The sequence below is a fragment of the Festucalex cinctus genome, chromosome 21 (assembly GCF_051991245.1).
Source record: "Festucalex cinctus isolate MCC-2025b chromosome 21, RoL_Fcin_1.0, whole genome shotgun sequence".
NCBI classification, from domain to species: domain Eukaryota; kingdom Metazoa; phylum Chordata; class Actinopteri; order Syngnathiformes; family Syngnathidae; genus Festucalex; species Festucalex cinctus.
In genome coordinates this window covers 8,727,738-8,747,588 of record NC_135431.1, presented here as the reverse complement: position 1 = coordinate 8,747,588, position 19,851 = coordinate 8,727,738, and the positions used below count along the sequence as shown (strand labels likewise).

Genomic DNA, 19,851 nt, shown 5'->3' with positions numbered 1-19,851 from the left:
GTTGAGAATTGGCCGCAGTCATTGTGTGCCACAATAGAGATTGAAGTGTGGAATTAAAAAGAAACCCCAAAAAAAGGCCCTCCCCACCCCACCCCAAAAAAATAAAAACATTGCTGCTTGCTTTTTTATGTTTTGTCTCTTGTTTTACGTTTCACGCCTTTAAACTATTCATAAATTTCCTGCTTATTTAGAAGACATTCTGCATTTTCTGCATGTTTTTCAGGTTCAGAGATCCACAGTAATGTATGTAAAGAAAAAAATTGTTTACGTTTACTTTCATAAAACATTGATACTGTTGATCCCTGAATGCTCTAATCATTAACATTACATATATCTTTTGACAGCGGACAATTGTAATTATACTTGAATAAGATATACAAAAAATTATTAAATGTTAACCCTGGAAGTCATAACGTTAAGAGAATTAAGTTGTGATTTTACAGAAAAAAAACTAAAAGGCTAATGTAATGCTCCATTCAAAGTCACAAAAGAAAATTTTACAGTATTTTTTATTTTTTTTATTCAAAACTAATAGTGTAACATGTCAAGATCCTCAACAATTTACCTTTATTCTTGTAGTATTACTAATTTTATTGAAGGCTTTCTCATCAAATTGGATCATTTCATTTGTAGACTTGGAAATAAATTACAACTAAAAAAAGTTATCTTAAGAAACTGTATATTAACATTTTCCCTCCTGTGTTATTGCAACTATATTCTCAAGTAATTGTGCCTTTCATGATTATTTTTGTAACATTTTCTTTATTCCTATACTTATACGAATAACACCTTAAATCTTGCAGTTTGTTTTATAAAATTACTTCTTTTTTTTTTCAATCTGTACAATAACAAATGTATTCTTTTAATGTTTTAGTAACATAAGTAGGCTTTTTTTTTGTTTTTTGTGGTACTACTCCGTTCCAAGCAATATCAAACTGTAGTTGACATTTGTTGAATCATCACACGTTGAGATGCATTTATCTCTTTTCAACATTACATAACCGTTAATGTAATTGGAATTATTATATCTAAATAACTTATTTCTACATTTTTTGGTGCTGCGGCGACATTTCATCGCATACCATCTCTACAATTTCTCTGTCCATCCCATTAAAACTTAACTCTGGCTGTTCTCACCCATCGTGCTTTGTAAGCCAGGGGACAAGACGGTAAGTTGTTTCCGCTCTTCATTCTCCCATGCTTGACGCCATTACATCACATTTCTGAAAAACAAAGAACAAAACTCAGCTAATCGACTGTAACTTCATAGTTAGGAATTATGACAGAAGTTCAGTGTTCGCCCACCCAATTTGTCCTAATACAAAACGTTAGCAGCAATGATGTTGATTTGAAGGGAGGAGCTAACATTCCCAAATCCTTGTCTCATAGAAAAGTAGTACTTCGGCAACATCTTGAGGTGCATTGTAGCTTTTTGCGGGAATTACAGGAACTGTTTTTATTTTGCAGGCAAGAGCAAGAAGGCCTCCCGCTCAGGTCGCTCTTCCGCGGGACAATCTCCCGACTATCCGACTCTTCCCATGACCATCTCCAGTGAGGCCTTGCAGCAGAATGCCAAGAACCAGCGCTCCAAGTTCCCCAAAAACTTATTCGGCAAGCCCTCCTTGAAGGGCTTCAACTTGCTGGGGCGCTGCAAAACCCATCGCCGTTCCCCCATCCCGGCCAGTCGAAGCTGCGAGGACCTGGATGAGCCCTCCCAAGACACAGGGTCCTGGAAACGCTCCCATTCCTTGGGAGACCTGCACTGGGAGCAGAGGAAGGATGAGAACGAGGAGGTTCAACTAACAAAAGAAGAGCCCCGTTTGGACACGAGTAGAGCTGTTAGGGAGAGTTCTCCAGTTTGTACTGCAAGTCCACCAGTGAGTCCGAAACCCAGATTTGACAGACCCCCTATACCCTCGCAGCTGCCTTTGAGACCGCCTTGTCCCACAACAAAAGCCCCAAGTCCCCCGGAGTCCAACGCAAGTGGTGAGAGGGTCATACGGACTCATGCCAAAAAGCCGCCGGTACCGCCACCTGTTCCTGCCAAGAAGTCCAGAGAAAGACTCGCCAACGGAGTCTGCCACTCCCCGCTGTCCGTGCCCTCTTCGCCGTCTCCCGCCCCTTCACCCACGCACTCGCTCCCGCGTTCCCACCCGAGCAGCCCCGTGACGCGGTGCGGTACCGGTGCCGCCCCTCCCCTTCCCGCCAAGACCCCGAGCACCCCCAGCAACTCCTCGTCCGCCGGGGAAGAGGCGACGGCGCCCCCGTGGCTCTCTGACCTGGGGGGCAAGGTGGCTGTGATGAGGAAGGCTTCGCATTCCAAGATGGCTCCTGACCTGCTCACCTTGCTGGAGCAACGGCTGGAGGCTGAGGGCATCGATCTCACGGAGGAGCCTTACTCGGACAAGGTAGCCGAAACCTGCCAGATAGACACAAAAACCTGCAATCAATATAATCGTCTGTATTATTTGAAGGAAAATTGCATCATAATGACAATGCACCATACTATCATCAATGTTTAACATGAAAAGCTAATGCCACCCAGTGGCAGAAAAAATAAATTGAATCACAAATCTATAACTATTGTACACTCCTTTTAACAACGTACATAGTTTTATGACTGACTATAAAAATGAATTTTGTCTGGTGTAACAGGACAGATTAACACTCCCAACACTTCAACCTGGGGGTTAACGTGTCCTAGGACAGATTAATCCCCAGGGGTTAAAGGGTCGCAGGACAGATTATACCCCGCTAAAACAGATTAACTCCCCCTATCCCTACTTCTATTTATAGGAATATACAATAAAAAATATCTGTAGAATGTCTAGAGGGGTGTAGGAAAAAAGTATATTTTTGAAAAAAATAATTGCTGAATATTGGGGTGGGTTAAATCTATCATAGTGCAGTATAATCTGTCCTAGGACACTTACATATTCATGAGTTAATTTGTCCTAGGTTGCTTTAACCCCCAGTGCGGTCTAAAGTGTCAGCAGGGTTAATCTGTCATGTTACACCAGACAAATGATCATTTTTAAGGAGTGAAACAATACTCAGTCATCCATAGATATGCAATGTATTTTTTTTCTGCCACTGAGTGGCATTAGCGTTTCATTTTGAACATTGGTGATAGTATGACGCAGCTTTCCTGCAAATAATCCAGAAGATGTTACATGAGCTTTCAACATTGTCACATTTCTTGAGGGTAATTTATAGGCAGACGTGCGTCCTGCATCACCAGGATTCCCAATGTACTGAGGTTTCCAAATAAGGGGTGTGTTTTACTTAGCATTAAAAAAAAAAAACTCAATCTGTGTAAATAGGACTTTGATCTGTTAATAAGAAACTAGTTTTGACACCACTAATATATAGATACTGTTGATTTTTGTTTTTAACTACTAATTTGAATATGGATATTCCAAAGGAGGTAAATAAATTAGGTACGGGATTCTACATACAATCATATGTGCCAACAAAAGCACGTCATCCACTCCGTGACAAATCGTATTTAACTCGTATTTTTTTAATTTTTTTTTCCTGCCACTTGCCACAAATTTTAGTTTGGAGGCCAAAAAACATCGACTTTGCTTTGATGTACAAAAATGGAGCCAAGTAATGGCTTGTTGGTATACATCAGGCCGCAGGCGTTGAAGTGCGAATGCACACGGCAATAAAAAGCTGCAGGGCGAAGACTGCAGGCTGACTTCACTGTAATGTGGTGCAGACTGTTAAGTTTATTGGGGAATTGCACTTTTGGCCAGACGGGTTATAAAACTTTGTACCACCCGTCAGACCTCAAGCGTGATGGAGAAATTTGGTCGATTTGTCTGTTATGAGTAGACCAGCAAAAAAAAAATCGCAACTGAAAAAAAAAAACAGGCAGTCTGCCATTTTGGGTTGAAGCGTCCATTTTAAGGTCATTTTTTTCTTGCCATGCAGAAATGTTAATCATATATCCTGTCGTTCTTCCCCCAGCATGGCCGCTGTGGCATCCCCCAGCCTCTGATGCAGCGCTACTCCGAAGACCTGCAGCAGCCCGTCAAGGAGGTGGCCTCCACCATGGACCAGCTCAGAGTCCGAGAGCTGCGCAAGCAACACCGCATGGCCGTAAGGATACACTGCTCCAATTGGGTTGCTTCTCAAATTGTCATTTCAAGACCCTCAAGTGAAAATAATGTCTTGAAAATTTGCCACACCACAAAGACGAGTGTTAACTACCAAATTGAATGGTTAAAAAAATGACAAATACATCAAATGAAGCTTCACAATCACAAATTAAAAAAAAAATCTCTCTTGAATGGATGCTACTTAGTCTAGCTTTCACATAACTGTTCTATGCCGCAACAACGAGGCACTCTAAAGGGGCCACACCAGCAAGAAGCCCATCGACATGCTATCTGTCAAGTGTGTTTTTTTTCCTCCCTCCCCGCTCTTCCACCGGTTCTAGATGCCATACACACACTCATGGCCAACAACGAGGCACTCTAAAGTGGGGAGTGGCCACATCATCCTGAAGCCTTGGTCCACATGGTGGCTGTCAAGCCGCATTTAAGCATTTATTTCAAGCCCCCCCCAAGAAAAAAAAACAAAAAACGCTTTTATTATCTCCATGATGTGCATACACTCATGGCCAACAACAAGGCGCTCTAAAGTAGTTCGACCAGCTTGAAGTCACTGCCCACATGCTGGCTGTGAAGTCAGATTTTGCTGCCAAGTCAGTTTTTCCCCCTCCTATTTTTTTTTTTTTTTGCTTTTGCCTTTCTCTACATGACATATGCATCCTCATGACCAACAACGAGACACTCTAAAATGACCACGTCATCCTGAAAGCTACATGCTGACGGTCAATTCTGACTTTTTTTTTTCATTGCTCTTCTGCCTTTGTTTCCATGATGCGCGCACACTCGTGGCTAAGAACGAGGTGCTCTAAAATGGCCAACATCATCCTGAAAGCTACCTGCTGGCTGTCGATCGATTCTGACTTTTTTAAAGAAAAACATTTCCCTTCATCGCTCTTCTGCCTTTGTCTCCATGATGCGCGCACACTCATGGCTGACAACGAGGTGCTCTAAAGCAGTTCTTATATCGCGCAGAACTATTTCAAATCTCTGAATTCATTTTACAGTTAAGATTTCTGTGTCCCCCCCCCCAGATCCCTTCGGGCGGCCTGACAGAAATGTGCCGCAGACTGGCGGCGACGGGCAGCGTCACCACCGTCTCGGACTGGCTGGTGTCCATCGGCCTGCCCATGTACGCGCCGGCCCTGGCGACGGCCGGCGTGCACTCGCTGAGCGGCGTGGCCTCGCTGACGGAGAGCGCCGCCCGGGAGGCGGGCGTGCGCGACCGCGGGCACGCCCGCCGCTTGATCGGCGAGGCCCAGCTGGTCGCCGAGCGCCGGGACGCGTGAACCCGCCTCGAGAAGTTTTCACTTGAGTACTTCCTGTTTGTCAAGACGCTTTTCCAGCACTCTTTTTCTCTAATGTTTACGGCAACTTGGAGTCGATCCTGGATGCTAAAATGATGCCTTTAAAAAAAAAAAAAGTCGCTGTAATGTGAAGACACGCCCACTCTCGGCTCAACTAAAGACTGCCTTTGCAGAAGAAAGCACACCACCATTTTGTAGAATGGACGCTTCACAAGTGATTTGCTTGTGAAAAGTGGCTTTTTGTTTCTGGGATATACAACTCACAAAAACGTTGAAATTTCACATTGGACATTCCAAAGTTCAAATTCAGTTCACCTGGGAAGGTTCTCGTGTGAAATTTCACCCAATCATTTTGTGAGTCGTGTATTTTACGCCGCCGAAGTGATTCCACTCAATACATACCATATAACCAGGCGTGATACGTGGCTTACTTTTATGGGACTGTATTTTCTGTATTATAGCTTCATTTTGTTTATGTGTGTGCTGAAAGTTGCCGTCGGGTCATTACCAATCAGCATTCCCGACATATCCACGCACGTTTTTATACGTTTTGCCTTAGCCAGATGAGTGGATAGTGTAGACGGGTGAATACAAACAGTTTAACTTCAACTACGCAAAGCGAATTTGGTTTAATTTTACTGATGAAAACATCATTTAAGATCTTAGTAACAATATCCAAAGAGACGGATGGAGCTGATGTTTGAAATGAAGCATTATTTTATAAACTGTGGAACCTCTCAAGTTGATTAACCCTGAGATACGGGCAAAAAAATAAAAATAAAAAAAAAAATTATATATTTTGGTGAAGCATTTTTGCATATGTTTTAAAGATGTATATTATTTGTAGTTAAAACATGCAATGTTTTGTTTTTAATATTCAATCATTTGTACTTTTACATACTGTTAATATAATGACGTTTAATAACATTTCTTTAACACTAACATTTAAAAAAATATATATTTTGTCAGGTTTGGCCTGTCAGTAGTGGGGGTCCACATATACATGTTATAAACATTATACACTTACAGATATACAGTATATGTGTGCATATACTGTATACAGAATATATATACCATGTGAAAAAATTGGCATTAAAGTAGACTCCATACTTTAATGGTACAACAAAACAGAATTGTGTACAATTGGTTGACAAATTGAGGTCAACTTTAAGTTAAGCAAACAAGATTTAGCTTTTTATTTGGCTTTTCACTTCTATGACCACCCTTGACAAAGACGTTTGCTGATGTAGTAGTTTGAATATTAATAATTAAATAGAAAATAAAATACAAATTGTGGTCCAATTATTTGGGTAAATTGTCTTTAGAGGTTCCATTGTATATCAAATATGTTGCAAGTATCATTTAAACGAATCAGCAGATTAATAAAAAAAAAAAAAAAATGAAATGAGGTGGAAAGCTACGAATAAAATAAAATCAGGGATAAACTGAGGGCACACTTGGCGTGATTTCACGCTATTTTTTTTTTGTCTTATTCCTTATGAAGAGGAACTGATTTCCCCCCTTTGAAATGTGGTGCTCTGGGAGAGGCGAGACAAGTGTTAAGTAAAAATAAAGATACTGACACTGTAAATGCACTTTAGAGGGTGACTTAATCTAGCTGCGAAATTGGCTGTTTTTGTAAAAAGGTTTTGGTGGCTTAATGAATGCCAAGTGTAATAACTGAGTAGTAAATGAGTAATAAACTTCCCCCCTAATCACTCCCACTTGGTTTGCGCCATCTTGATTACATATATGAAATGCTATGCAGGCCTTGCACATTCTATATATGTAATTGATATTTAAATAAGTTATTTTTCTCCCTTGTCTTTACCTTTCTGACTGTAATTAGCTGTACTATACGAATAGCAATACCTACCTGCGTAATGCATATTGCTTTAGCAAGTGAGGAGCTGCATACAGTTTGTATTGTAACATATGTGTACATATGATTGTTTTATCTGCCTTTCATCTACTTTATGATTGTCCATACATATTTGCTCGTGTATTGAAATAATAAAAAAAAAAATCTCATGTCCATAACTTTGTCATTCACAAACTATAATGATAATAAAATGTTTATCGTCATACACAACCCTTTTGATGTGGTTCAAAATGACAAAATACAGAAGAGATGAACAAAAAAAAAATATTTGCTTAAATGTGTAAAAATTGTGATTTCACTTGTGAAAAGGCATTTTTTTTTGTTTCAGAACAATTTAAAAATCTGCAACTTTAAACGTGGACATCCAGGTAAGGAAAACGTTTAGGTAGCTTTTTTTTTTTTATTTGCGGTGTCATGTCTGGCATCTAGAAACGTATCAACACGAGTACTACATTATGGAAAGATGACACGTCATAAAAATATGTTATGGGATGTTATATACCACTTTTTTTTTTCCAGAACGATACCTGTACAAGTACTCTTAGTTACTGATAGCAAAACCCAGCACCACTACTAGTAGTTCTTTTGAGACTTTTTATTTTTTTATTTTTATTTTTTTTAAAGCATTAATTTTATTTATTTTAATTGTGTTTTGCTTGCTCAAATGGATGAGCACCCACTGGTTCACCATTTGCAGATTTTTTGGGAGGGAGAAGCAACACCTATTTTTGTTGAAAATTATTGAGTGAAAGTATATCCCTGTTTATTAAAAAAATAAAAAAATTGGTGGAACTTTTTTTCAGTGCAATTATAATTGCCGTCAAATATACACTAAAATGTTTTCTTATAGAAAAGGTTGGGAGGGGTACACAAATCTTAATAACAAAAGAATAAAAAAAAAAGTTTTTAATCTGCAGTTCCCGAACCGCGAGTATGCGGGGTCGATTGTATTTTGTTAAGTGAGCCACTTGATGTCGCCGTTTCCCAGCCAAACGTGCAAAAGATGCAAGTTGAAACTTTTTGCCTGCACGGTACTCCCTCTCTCTCTCTCTCTCTCTCTCTCTCTCTCTCTCTCCGTCTTTCCACGTCCAGTAATCTGACACTCTTGAGAAAAAGAAAGGAAAAAAAAAAAAAGAGGGGGAGCCGGCCTAGAAGAAGGATGGACCCTTGAAGCAGCCTGCAAAGAACCGCGCCAGGCGAGCCGGAGCGTGCACAGCGAGGCAAGCCGAGCGAGGAGCCACCTCGATCGGACTGTAGCGCGGGAGAGGAGCCGGTGACGGGTGGGGGGTGGGGGGGGATTTTTTTTTTTTTCCTTTTCCTTTTCTTCCTCCTCCAAAAGTAGGACTTTCCGATGGTTCGCCAATGGGTGACTTCGCACGGCGCCTTGTGAGGAGCAGATGATGAAGAATTACAGCGGCAGTCCGCCTCACAGCAACTGCCAGAGCCCCCATCTCGTCCACTTCAGGGACCACCGCAACCACCACAAGTTGTGCTCGCTCGCCTCCATTCCTTGGCGCTTGCCCCTCCGAGCGTATGGATTCTGCATGGCGGCGCTCTTCGTCTTCTGCCTGTCGTCCCTCTTCTGCCAGCTCAACGGAGGACCCCCCAGAGTCTTGCTGGACATACGACAATATCTCGGTAAGAGGGTTTTTTTCCCCTCCTCTTTTCTTCTTTTTTTTTTTAGGGGGCTCTGCTGGCTGCCTGCCTTCCGTGCGTAAAGGCTGATAGGATGTTTGCTGTGTGCGTAAAACTCACTGTTGCACTGATTCACGTCCAAAAGTTTTACTTTACTATTTTCTGGAGCTGCAGCCTTCAAATTTGACGCAGTCATGTGCGTACTATGCTCACGTTTGCACTTTATCGGTAACTTTCACTTTTGCACTGTCACGCGTGCACTTCAACCTTCCATTTTACTTGGTCTCCAACTTTCACTTTTTCCTCTCCAATTTTCACTTCACATTACTAAACAATAAACATGTTACACTATTCTATGGGTATAGAATTTATACCGTACTCCCGTTTGTGTAAAAATCTCAGTTTTATGTACACTCTTTTAGAACTACAACTTCTCACTTTTATGGTGTAATATGTGCACAAAAATTTATCTCACTTCACAATTGCACTATTCTGCGACTATAACGTTCACATAGTGTAAAACAAATTACGTGTTGTGCAAACGCACATTTCTAAATATGCAAACAAACTGTTTTCACAAGTGTGTGAGTGCATAAGTGATACGCATGTACAACTATCAAACACTGATATACGACTACAGTGTGTTATCAATTCGGGATGTAACGATAAGGGCAATATCGTGATATTGTGATATTAAAACTGCCACAATGTCATCATGTTCACAATATTTAAAAGGAACACATCTGTGAAAAAAGTCCATTTGTGCAGATCTAGCACCCTCTAGTGGCTAGTTTATTAGTGCAATTTAATTTTCATTCGGGATGTTTTGGCCTTCTATGTTTAAAATCTATGCTAATTGTCAGATGAAGGGGAATCTAATTTGCTTGTGAAGCGATCAATGTGTGCTTTAATTAGCAAGTAAGTGCCTCAATATTGTTATTAGAGATTGTAGGTGGTTTATATGCACTGCTGTTATGTACAAAAGCACAATATTGTGTGATTTATTTATTTATTTTTTTATTTTTTTTAGTATGAACTCCTTATCGCCAACCTTCCCACAATATTGTGATAATATCGTACCGTGATATTTGGATATCGTTACATCCCTACTATCCAGTAAATGAAATATTATATATGAGCACTAAGCATAGAGCATGCGTGATGGACGGACCCCAGCAGTCTATTAAGAGCATCCAGTGATTAGATGATTTATTTGCCTTCTGTCAGCTCGTGTTACTTTTGGCCGCAGCGTGCCAAGATGAAGGCGAGTGTCGGCAAATGTGAATGCGTATGTGTGCGTATACGCTAGAGAATAGTGACTAGGTTTCGCCGGGGAGGGCAAGGAAAAAATGGAACAGAGGCTTTTTTGTTCCGTTTGACCGGGGGAGGCCGGGGTTTGAGGATGTCACTCAACGTGTAGTGGGAGAAAGGTAGCAGACCTTTTAGGGTGACGGCGGATGGAGTGTTTGACTCTTGACCCCGGCTGTTGGTGGTATGGACGTCTATCTTTTGGTAGAAAGGGAGAGTATGTGGTTTAAGTGGTCATTTTCTCGGCAGAAAAAGTGTGTTTGGTTTGGGGAAAGACGATCAGATCAAAACAAAAAACAAAAAAAACAAAAAAAAAATGATTGCTTAGAAAATGTGAGATAGGTTAAACCGAGATGTAGCAGGGAAACTGTTTTTAGTTCATGTCGCCTACTAGCCCCTTTCTCCTAATATAAACTAATTTCATCGTATAAACATATAAACAAATGCCTCCCTCAAATAAATGCTACAATATCACATCAAAACAAAAAGGGGAGTAACAACTAGAAACACTGTCATATCACATAAAGCCTCTATTAGTCTCTGTAGTCTATTAATCACCAGGAGCTTTGTCCACTGGAAAAAAAATAAACACCTCTCTCAAATATATGCCACAGTTTCACCTCAAGACAGAAAGGGTAGTAACAACTAAAAACATGTATGATATGTCATAAAATTGTTGTTGCTCTGTTAGTTTCCATAGTCTCTATTAGTCTCCAGGGGCTAAATATGCCTCCCTCAAATAGATGTACACATTTCCCTCCTCGGGTAATGACTAAAGATAGTGTCATAGTTTCACAAACCATACTTTATTTCCTCAAATTATAGCCCCTCATCGAATAGACAATCTCACTTAGTTTCCAGATGATTCGCCACTTGAAAAAATAAGCGCCTCCCTCAAATTGAAGCATCACTTTTAGTTGTCACAACTGAAAATATTATCATGCATCTTACAAACTGTATTTCCTCAAACTGTAGTCTGTAGTCCAAAAGGCATAGTTGTCAGTGAAAGTTGTCCACTTGAAAAAAATAAACACCTCCCTCAAAGAGATGCTTTACTTTCAGTAGTGATCATTATCACGGCATCACATGTCACACAAACTTCCAATAGTTGCACCAACTCGAATGGACGCTGCGTTTCAATTAGTGTCTGGCTGTGCATTACCCATTAGAAATAATCATGTTGAGCGGGCATTTATTTAGTGCCCCCCTCAATATGATGCCTACTTGTTTCACACTTAAATGAAAAGGTAGTCATGACAACAAACAACATAGTACATCACACAGTGTGTATTTCCTCAAATAGTACTATTAGTATAATACTCTCAAACACCCCATCTGAATTTACAGTGGCTGCGTTCACTTGAAAAAATAAATGCCTCCCTCAAATAGATGCCTAACTAAAAACAGTGTCATACTTAACAGCGTATTTCCTCAAATAGTGGTCCCTACTCTATGCCAGAGTATGCCATCTCTCAATTAGTCAACAGCCACTCAAAAATAAATGCCTCCCTCAGTAGAGAACTCACCCAAATCTGAATGAACAAGTATGGAATTTTGAGTAAACCATACAAACACATAAAAAAACAAGTACTATTCTCTTTTTTTGTAAGAGGATAAACTTGAAACAGAGTGAATATGACATCATGTGTCTCAAGGTGTACGTGTGCCATAAAAAAAAAAAAAAAAAGTCCCTCACTGGCTCTCATCTGTGATGATCTGAGGCAATGCCAGTGCTCTGAAACGAAATCCAAGGCAGTTATTATTATTCAATGAGCCACAAGATTAAACTAGACAATGTGTGTCTAATAAAAATTAGTGATTGAGTTGTGTGTTTTTTTGTTTTGGTTATTATTATTATTGTGCATTTATCAACATGTATGTGTGTAGAGGAAGCGATCCGAGAGCTTATTTTTTGTTATAATTAGCTTCGAATACGTCAAACGCTAGGCTAATGTGTCAGCCAAACTAGTCTAATCAATGTGATGAATCACACCAGTTTGAGATACATTTTCAAGTAGTATTGTGCTTCACCCTAGTTTGTATGTAAACAAGTAGGTGGCACATTGTCAGTTAGCGTTAGCGGTTATGGTTTTTTTCCACCAATAGGTTCCAAGTTCATTTTAATCTGCAGGGACATTTGTAGTGGTTCATTGTCTGTAAAGAAGTCTAATAAAATGTGACAGTCAACTCCCCAGGGGTCAAATGTTGTAAGTATTGTTCACTTTAGTAAACAAATATTAGCTTATGTGACAATTAGCTTCCTTGAGTTTGCTAGCACTACACTTGTTTTAACCTAGGGAATGACTTTTATTATAAATACATTCTGGGAAGCGATTATTTGAAGGATTTTATACCATAACTGTTGGCAAGACATTTTTCATATCCTAATTATTATCCGATTTGAACCACAATTGAACAATTTAACGTAAAAAATACCTTGATATTCATTCATTTCGCATTAGGACAAGTTGCAGTCTTGTCATACTTAGGCCTACTGTACTGTCAATCATGATAGCTAAAAGCTAACGATTCAGGGAATAAAAGGAAGCCGAAAGGCTGATAGTTTTTACTACAGTTGGCAATAATTTGAGCCCTGCGTAAAAGGGAGCAACTGTTATTTAAAGTGTAAAAACTGGAACCACAGTAGATTGTGTAATCTTTAGTTTGAATCAGAGACACTGTAATACTCAGAATTAGTCACTTAAATCCATACAAATATGGAATTTATCTGACTACTACTCCATGCCCAAACGGTTCATAATGAAACCAAAGAGTATCAACTCCACAATTCTGTCCTTCCAAAACATCTCAGTAAGCTCCCTCAGGGATCGCTAACTGGTCAGCAAACGCAAAACATTCATCATTTTCAAACATAATACATTTTCAAGAAAGCTTTTTGAACGTTAGACTTTCCAGTCACCTTTCCAGCAGTTGTAAAAAGAAGTGGACGCAAGTGCCAGTTTCGCAGAGAACATGACCATGTTGCCGTTGAAACGACTCATAAAACTGCATTGACAAGTGCTTCGATGGGTATGTGTTGCGCAAGCACTACTGTGTCGCCTTCAATGCGTCATCGCTGGCCAGGAAGTAGTTTTGCTTAGCTTGTGGTATGTGTATAAAGATTTAGGATCATCTTTTGTCAGCTAGTCCAATCATTAAAGGCACGGATGATACCTTGGGGGAGGGAGTATTTGATCCCTATACTCCGATTATTCTTTCAACCTCCAAACACGAATGGATGGAATTGATGCCAATTAACTCAACTTTGGTTTCATCTGACCACATTTTCTCCCAAGCCTTCTCTGAGTCATTGACTTATATACTGGCAAACGTCAGGCGGGTCTGTACATGCCATCGTGAGCAGGCCGGCACACCGAAATTTCAATTCATTACACATTACTGATTTCTTGGTGACTGAGGTTCCACAGAGCTCCAGAATGAGATCAACTGATGGTCATTCAAAAATATTCATAATGTTAGTGGTAGTTGTCACATTGGCTAGTGCCTTTTGCTGATAGCTTAGTAACCTGTTACATTCCAGACGCGTCTACAAGCTGGTCCCTCACATCTTTTGACTGCTCTTTAGTCATAGAGATGCATAAAAACATGTTAGCTGTATGCTAACACATAATATGAAACACCAAAGATGGGCTAACAGTGACAGTAAATATAAACCCACAAGTTGCTACTCTTAACACATAAGGAGCAGCAACTTATGCAAACGGAGCAAAGACGTATTTCGTATACTATCAACATAAAATAACCAATTACAAACTGCTGTAAGTGAGCAGGGGATCAAATATATAGTTCCTTCCATTGTGTACATAACATACATACTGTACATGGTAACAACACGTAGTCACATGTAAAAGAGCTTTGTTGGCCTAAGTAGACGAGTTCACGCACGTGTGATTTTTGAAGCGAAACTAAAAAAAAGTCTTCTTTTTTTTTTCCACACACTGTTACACCCACTTCCTGCTGAAGGATAAAAAACAAGCGGTCCAAATGAATTAGTCAAGTGACACTTTAAGTTTAGTGGATTTTAGCAGAGGTGTCGTAAACTAGGATAGAAGTCTACCATGCCACGGCCAGACTCCAGACTCCATTTTCCCGACTCCCAACATGGAACCGACAGGTTCCTAGTTGGCGTCACGTCCGGTTCAAATGCCAAAACAATCAGACGGCTCATAAAAATCTTTCAGCAGTCGGGGTGGATAGAACATGTGTGCACCGCAGACCTCCCCCCCCCCAGCTATGGTCTATACCACCCTTTTTTTTGTACTGCTTCTTCCAGATGTTAGTAGATTTTAAGGGTCAATAAAGGGACCGGCATTATATTTTATAAAGTTTTTATGAGGTGCAATATTATGAAGAGCTATTTTTCTCATAAAAAAAAATAAAAAATAAACTGAGTGCACCACTTGGCTTGATTTACTCACTCACCAATTTGTTGTTTAAAGATATCAACAAGGTCTGCTATAGGCCTATCGTTGTGGCCAATTTACATTCACATGAATGTCAAGTCCTATAAACAATAGATCACTAGCATGAACACAATGAGAAAACGTGTAAGGAACTCATGCAGTTTCAAATAAACTTGTAAAATAGCATTTCCATTTTGCAATTAGTGTTAGTGTCCAGCATCAACATGCCAGAGAAGGGGCTATCCTCCAGTAGAAACAATGATGCAATTAGATCTCCATTATGTTTGTTTTCCCCTCACGGAAAAAGAGAGTGAATGCATATTGATGGTTAGAATTGAGGACAAAGCCCAGATGCATTTTAGTGGTTAATGGACTGTGACTGGGCATTGTGCACTAATTTGGAGATGAGAAGGATTGATGGGGCTTGATGTAAAATGTTTTTACATAATTGTTTGATTGATTAAACAATAAGTGCACTCAATCAGTTGATATCAAGCCTCAAGGACAATTAGCTTAAGTTCACTATTGGCCCCTGCCCCCAAGTTAAAAATAGCTCTTGGCTTAGCCTACATTATTTTCTGTGAGCCTCGAAGTAGCCTGCTAACATAAAAAACAGTGGCAAACTTTACAGAACCATACCCACCACCACAGAATAGAATATGGTATGGTCCTGTGGCCTTAGCTGATCCTCCATGAACCAGGAAGTAGCCTGCTAACTATCATGCTAACAACAACCATTCTCTTCGACCATTCCAGAAAAGGTACAGTCCTGTCGTTTTACATCACCGTCCATGAGGCCTGACTTAACATGTTAACTATCAAATGGGTAGGCCAAGAAACCTAAACAGTCAGTCTCCCTTATGGTATGGCCCTGTTAGTTTACATCATTCTCCGTGAACCAAGAAGTAATCTGCTAACTATCAAACGGGCACATCAGGAAACCCAAACATTTCTTCTTATCGTATGGTTCTATTAGTTTTTGTTGTTATCCATGTAAGTAGCCTGCTAACTAACAGTTCCAAGGACTAAAAACTGGTTTGATGTCTCCATGCACGTAACCATAGCCACCATTCCATCTTGTCTTAAATCATTCTCCATGAAACAGGAAGTAGTCTGCTAACTATCAAGCAAACAACCAACAACCATTCACCCCACGATTCCAGAAAAAAGTACAGTTCTGTCATCTTACGTAACATTCTATGAGGCAGAAAGTCACCTGCTATTATACGGCTCGACCAAGAAAACCAAACATTCCCCATTCTCATGATTGAAAAAAAAAAAAAAAAATCCTGTTTGTGTCATTCTTCATGAACTAAAAGTTAGCAACACTAAAACAATTCCCCTCTCTAGAATCTTAATCCTACCCCTCTTTTGTCATTCTCTGTGAACCAGGAAGTAGCTTGCAAGCTAATGAACGGACCACCTAACAAACATAACCATTCACCCCACCCTTAAATAAAATAATAGCATGGTTCTTCTGTCGCTTGGCCTACATCTGTCCAAACATTTTTTTCAGAAGCAGAGTTGCATTCAAGGTTTTCCGATCATAGCTGTTTGGGATGTGAAACTGGTGGGTGGCTGGTCAGGCCACCATGGGGTGGTACCATGACTGGATGTCTGCATGAAACAAATAGCCCATAATTTAGAAGATCAGAGCCAGGATAACTAGTTTTCTTGTGAGAAAATTGCGTGTTTGCTTACAACATGTAAATTGAGTGTACGCTTCCATGGCCTCCGACCTTTTATGTCCATCCAGCTCCGTTTACACTTCCAATTAGAAACACGATAATTGCAGCTCCTTCTCGCATGTTTGCGTCACTTTTCTGTTTGCATTTTCAACATTCCGCCCGTTTATTGCTTCATAGTAGCGTCAACATGTTGCCATTCCCGCTTGTTTCCGTTCTTTGTGTTTGTTTTTTTGAGCATCAAACATCTGAAGGCATTCATTACTCCCTTAATTGGGTTCTCGCAGTGCAGGGTGGCGGTCTTTCGGAGAGTGTTACATGGTGGTCACTCACAGCGGGCATACCTTGTTGTCATTCCATCTCTATTTCAGCTGAGTTTACCACAAAGAAATAAGTAGTGTTTTTCAAAATAGCGGCCTTAAATATACAGATGGAACCGCCGTGCCCCGCCCATGTTGGTAAAACCACAAGGCGCTGGCTTTTAAGTTTTTATATAGCATACATGCCTTGTGAGTTCAGCTGAGTTGAACTGGAGCAACTTGGTTGTGCTTTTACACCGCCTTCCAGGAAACTGGGTAAACAACAAGGTATCCCACAGCGTGTAAAACGATTATCAACTATTTTCATCTGTTATATTGGTCTTACTTTGGTCGCATTGAAGTTCCCCTACAATCCATCCCATGACACTGGTCGGCGGCTAGGTCGATAAGCTAAAATATCATTCTACACGTTTAGTCCCTGCTTGTTCTGCACAAGTAACACAATCTAATGGACTCAGAGTCTTATGCTCACAAGCTTATGCGGCTATCATATGCTAACGTGACAGACAACATCTTCACTCAGCAATACTTCAAATTGACTCGAATGGCCTGACACCAGTAACAGAAGATCCAAATCAAAGTTTGTTGTTGATAAAAAGCAGCTCTAGGTGGGCTGAAAGTCAAACTTTGGCATCTAGCACCATAAGGCTAAGTTAGCATGGCAGTAGTCTACATTATCACTCAATGTTCCTTTGGTCAATCTTTTCAGTCAGATGGAATTAAATGCACAACAGTGCTGTCTGTCATAGACGATCCCAAAGTCAAAGCCATTTATTTCTCAAAAACGCTGAGACTCCTCCTACTTCATTGGTTAGCACGATAACCTAGCATATGGTAACTTGCATATTACTACTCACTCTATTTTCATCTGTATTTAACCTGTCAAAATGGGTAAATATTGACAAATTACATTTTAACTTCAAATATTTACCAGGATTGGAACTGTATAGCATTTTTTCATTTCAGCTCATTTTAGGTGTTGCTTAAAAAAAATAAATACAATTTACGCATGTGAGGTTAATTGACCTTTTTCCACACATATTGGAAAAAAATGCTTTAATATTTTTTGGGGCATCTCTGCTTTCTTAAAATATATATATATTTTAGCGCAGCCTCCACACATGTGCTGGCTAAAATTAAGAAAAAAGTTGCGATGGTTGGAAAACAGTGATTTGTTTCCTCGCATATTCAGTGTCGAAAGACCATTAAAAATGTTCATGCTACATTACATACACTACACGGTGGTACTTGGGCAGAGTGGGAACTCTGCTTTGAAAATGGCTGGCAGTGAATGATTTTAAGACAGAATAAGAAAATAAAGACTCAACTCTCAGGTTGTTTTGTTTTTGTATGGTACATATACTGTATCACATTTGGAGGATGTCCTGTGGGATACATTGTGGTTGTATACGACCATCATTGATGTTCCGTAGAAATAAAAATAAAGACTCGACCGTAATTAGTTTTGTGGCCAGTATGATAAACAATTGCAGATCACCCCTTGGGATATATTGTGGTTGACAACCATGCATTTGTATTTATTTTATTTATTTATTTTAAGTAGAATCAACTCGGATTGTTCGGTTGAGCAACTTTTATGCTTATTCATGATCACAATGATGGAATTTTATGATTGTTTAGTTGAACAGATTTTATGTTCCATGCAGTACCATTAACACTTAGTCCTATACCTTGTCGCCATCTGCAACCATGACATTCATGTTATACATTATGGTTTACTCTAACCTTGCATTTTATATATATAATGTATATTTTTTATTTTTAGACAAAAGAAATTAAATCAAAATGTTCATGCGCCAAACTATCATAACCAAAAGATGCCTGCCGATCATCTAGAACCATGCGTTCAGGAGGCAAAGCAAATACTTAACACCTTATTCACCAAAAAAAAAAAAAAAAAAAAAACAGCACAATGAGGCAATCGTGACTCATATTGTCCATTTGCATAGCATTCTACTGGAGTACAGTCATTGGTGTGAAAGTGCAGGGACAGATTGTTATGACAGAAGGGAGCGAGGAGCATTTTTGAACTCTTCTGAAGGAATGTGGACGTTCCCCGTGGAAAGCAAAGCTCGCACCTCGGTCTCAAAATGCTTCCTCTCTCTTCCTCTGAAACCAACCTTTGTGGTACGCACAAAAAAATGTCCCTGACACACCGATACCTATTCCAAGGGCACGTGCTAAAATCCTCATCCGGTCATCACTTGTCACACTTAGAAACGCTCCAGGACGGAGATGTTTTTTCCCTACCCGCCGCGTCCTTCTGTTTGACGCTCACAAGTGTGCTGGGGTTTGTTTTTTTTCTGCTCCACTTGGAGAAAACCACATTTTCCAGATGTTCTGAGGCGACGTCTTGAACGCAATTCCAAAGTTAACAAACGCGGTCACTTCCAAAAGCGACCTTTTCTAAACAAGGAGTCAAGGGTCATTCTAGGACATGTTTGGCTTTTTTCAGCATTGCTTCTCGTTCTTGGAAAAGAGTCAGTTCTTTGACTCGGTTTGACGGTTCTGGACGGTTTCCACCAGTCTGTCCCAGAACATCCTGGCAGCCTCTCGCTCCACTCGTCTGGTTTTAAGACCTTGGCTGTGGTCAAGAGCCATCTGTCACTCCTTCCACCGTCCCCTCAATTCCTCTGAATAATCTGCTGCGAGATCAAAATATTCACGTTGATCATTTCCTAGATGGAAAGCCCGCACATGCTGTTCGTTAATCCTTACTTATACTTCCACTACATCCGCAACCACAAGATTTACCCAAAACAAACGTGCTCAGATCTGAGGTCTGCCAATGTGCGCAATATTGTTTCTTTGCAATCGATTAGCAGACAGTGAACAAATGTTTATTGTGGCGGATAAAATCCAAATCAATACTGTTGGTGGTGAAAATCTGCAATCTGGAGAGACCATGTAGTACATGTAGTGCCTTTTAGGCCCTGTAAAGTGAACTGAGATTTCTTTCTAAATACATCACACATAGTTTAAGATATTTACTGAAATCATGTGCCAAGACTGGTAACTATGTAGTACTCAATTGTGGCGATACAGCATTCACCTGTTTTTCACCGTTTCACTTTTTCAGATTTTTTTAATAAGTGACTATAATTGTTCCTAGTGACACACTTTGGATTCTGGCATTAATCCGTAAGAAGTT

The 19,851-nt window shown here is 40.0% G+C and overlaps 3 protein-coding genes across 17 annotated transcripts in view; 2 read left to right on the top strand and 1 right to left on the bottom strand.

Annotated features, from left to right (window-relative positions):
• The window catches only part of sash1a (SAM and SH3 domain containing 1a), a 143,546-nt gene extending 136,090 nt beyond the window's left edge, over positions 1–7,456 (top strand). For 9 of the 10 annotated variants that reach the window (XM_077509883.1, XM_077509880.1, XM_077509879.1 and 6 more), the window contains 3 exons: positions 1,468–2,408; positions 3,976–4,107; positions 5,153–7,456. In XM_077509883.1, coding sequence (XP_077366009.1) covers positions 1,468–2,408; positions 3,976–4,107; positions 5,153–5,407 — 1,328 coding nt within the window. In that variant the 3' untranslated portion in view covers positions 5,408–7,456. Of the gene's footprint in view, positions 129–1,467; positions 2,409–3,975; positions 4,108–5,152 lie in introns of those variants that run through there. The other variant, XM_077509882.1, reaches the window with a different exon arrangement.
• LOC144009934 (uncharacterized) overlaps positions 1–19,851 on the bottom strand; it is a 52,477-nt gene that overhangs the window by 9,523 nt on the left and 23,103 nt on the right. The window contains exons 5-6 of one of the 6 annotated variants that reach the window (XR_013281100.1): positions 2,280–2,419; positions 1,138–1,223 (exon numbers count right to left, since the gene is read on the bottom strand). Coding sequence is in view for 3 of the 6 variants with exons in the window: in XM_077509888.1 (XP_077366014.1) it covers positions 11,943–11,985 (43 nt within the window). In the remaining 3 variants the exon portion in view is untranslated. Of the gene's footprint in view, positions 1–349; positions 1,224–2,236; positions 2,420–11,865; positions 11,986–19,851 lie in introns of those variants that run through there. The other 5 variants (XR_013281099.1, XR_013281098.1, XM_077509890.1 and 2 more) reach the window with 5 other exon arrangements.
• The window catches only part of usta (uronyl 2-sulfotransferase a), a 45,304-nt gene continuing 34,065 nt past the window's right edge, over positions 8,613–19,851 (top strand). The window contains exon 1 of the mRNA XM_077509886.1: positions 8,613–8,945. Coding sequence (XP_077366012.1) covers positions 8,705–8,945 — 241 coding nt within the window. The 5' untranslated portion in view covers positions 8,613–8,704. The remainder of the gene's footprint in view (positions 8,946–19,851) is intronic.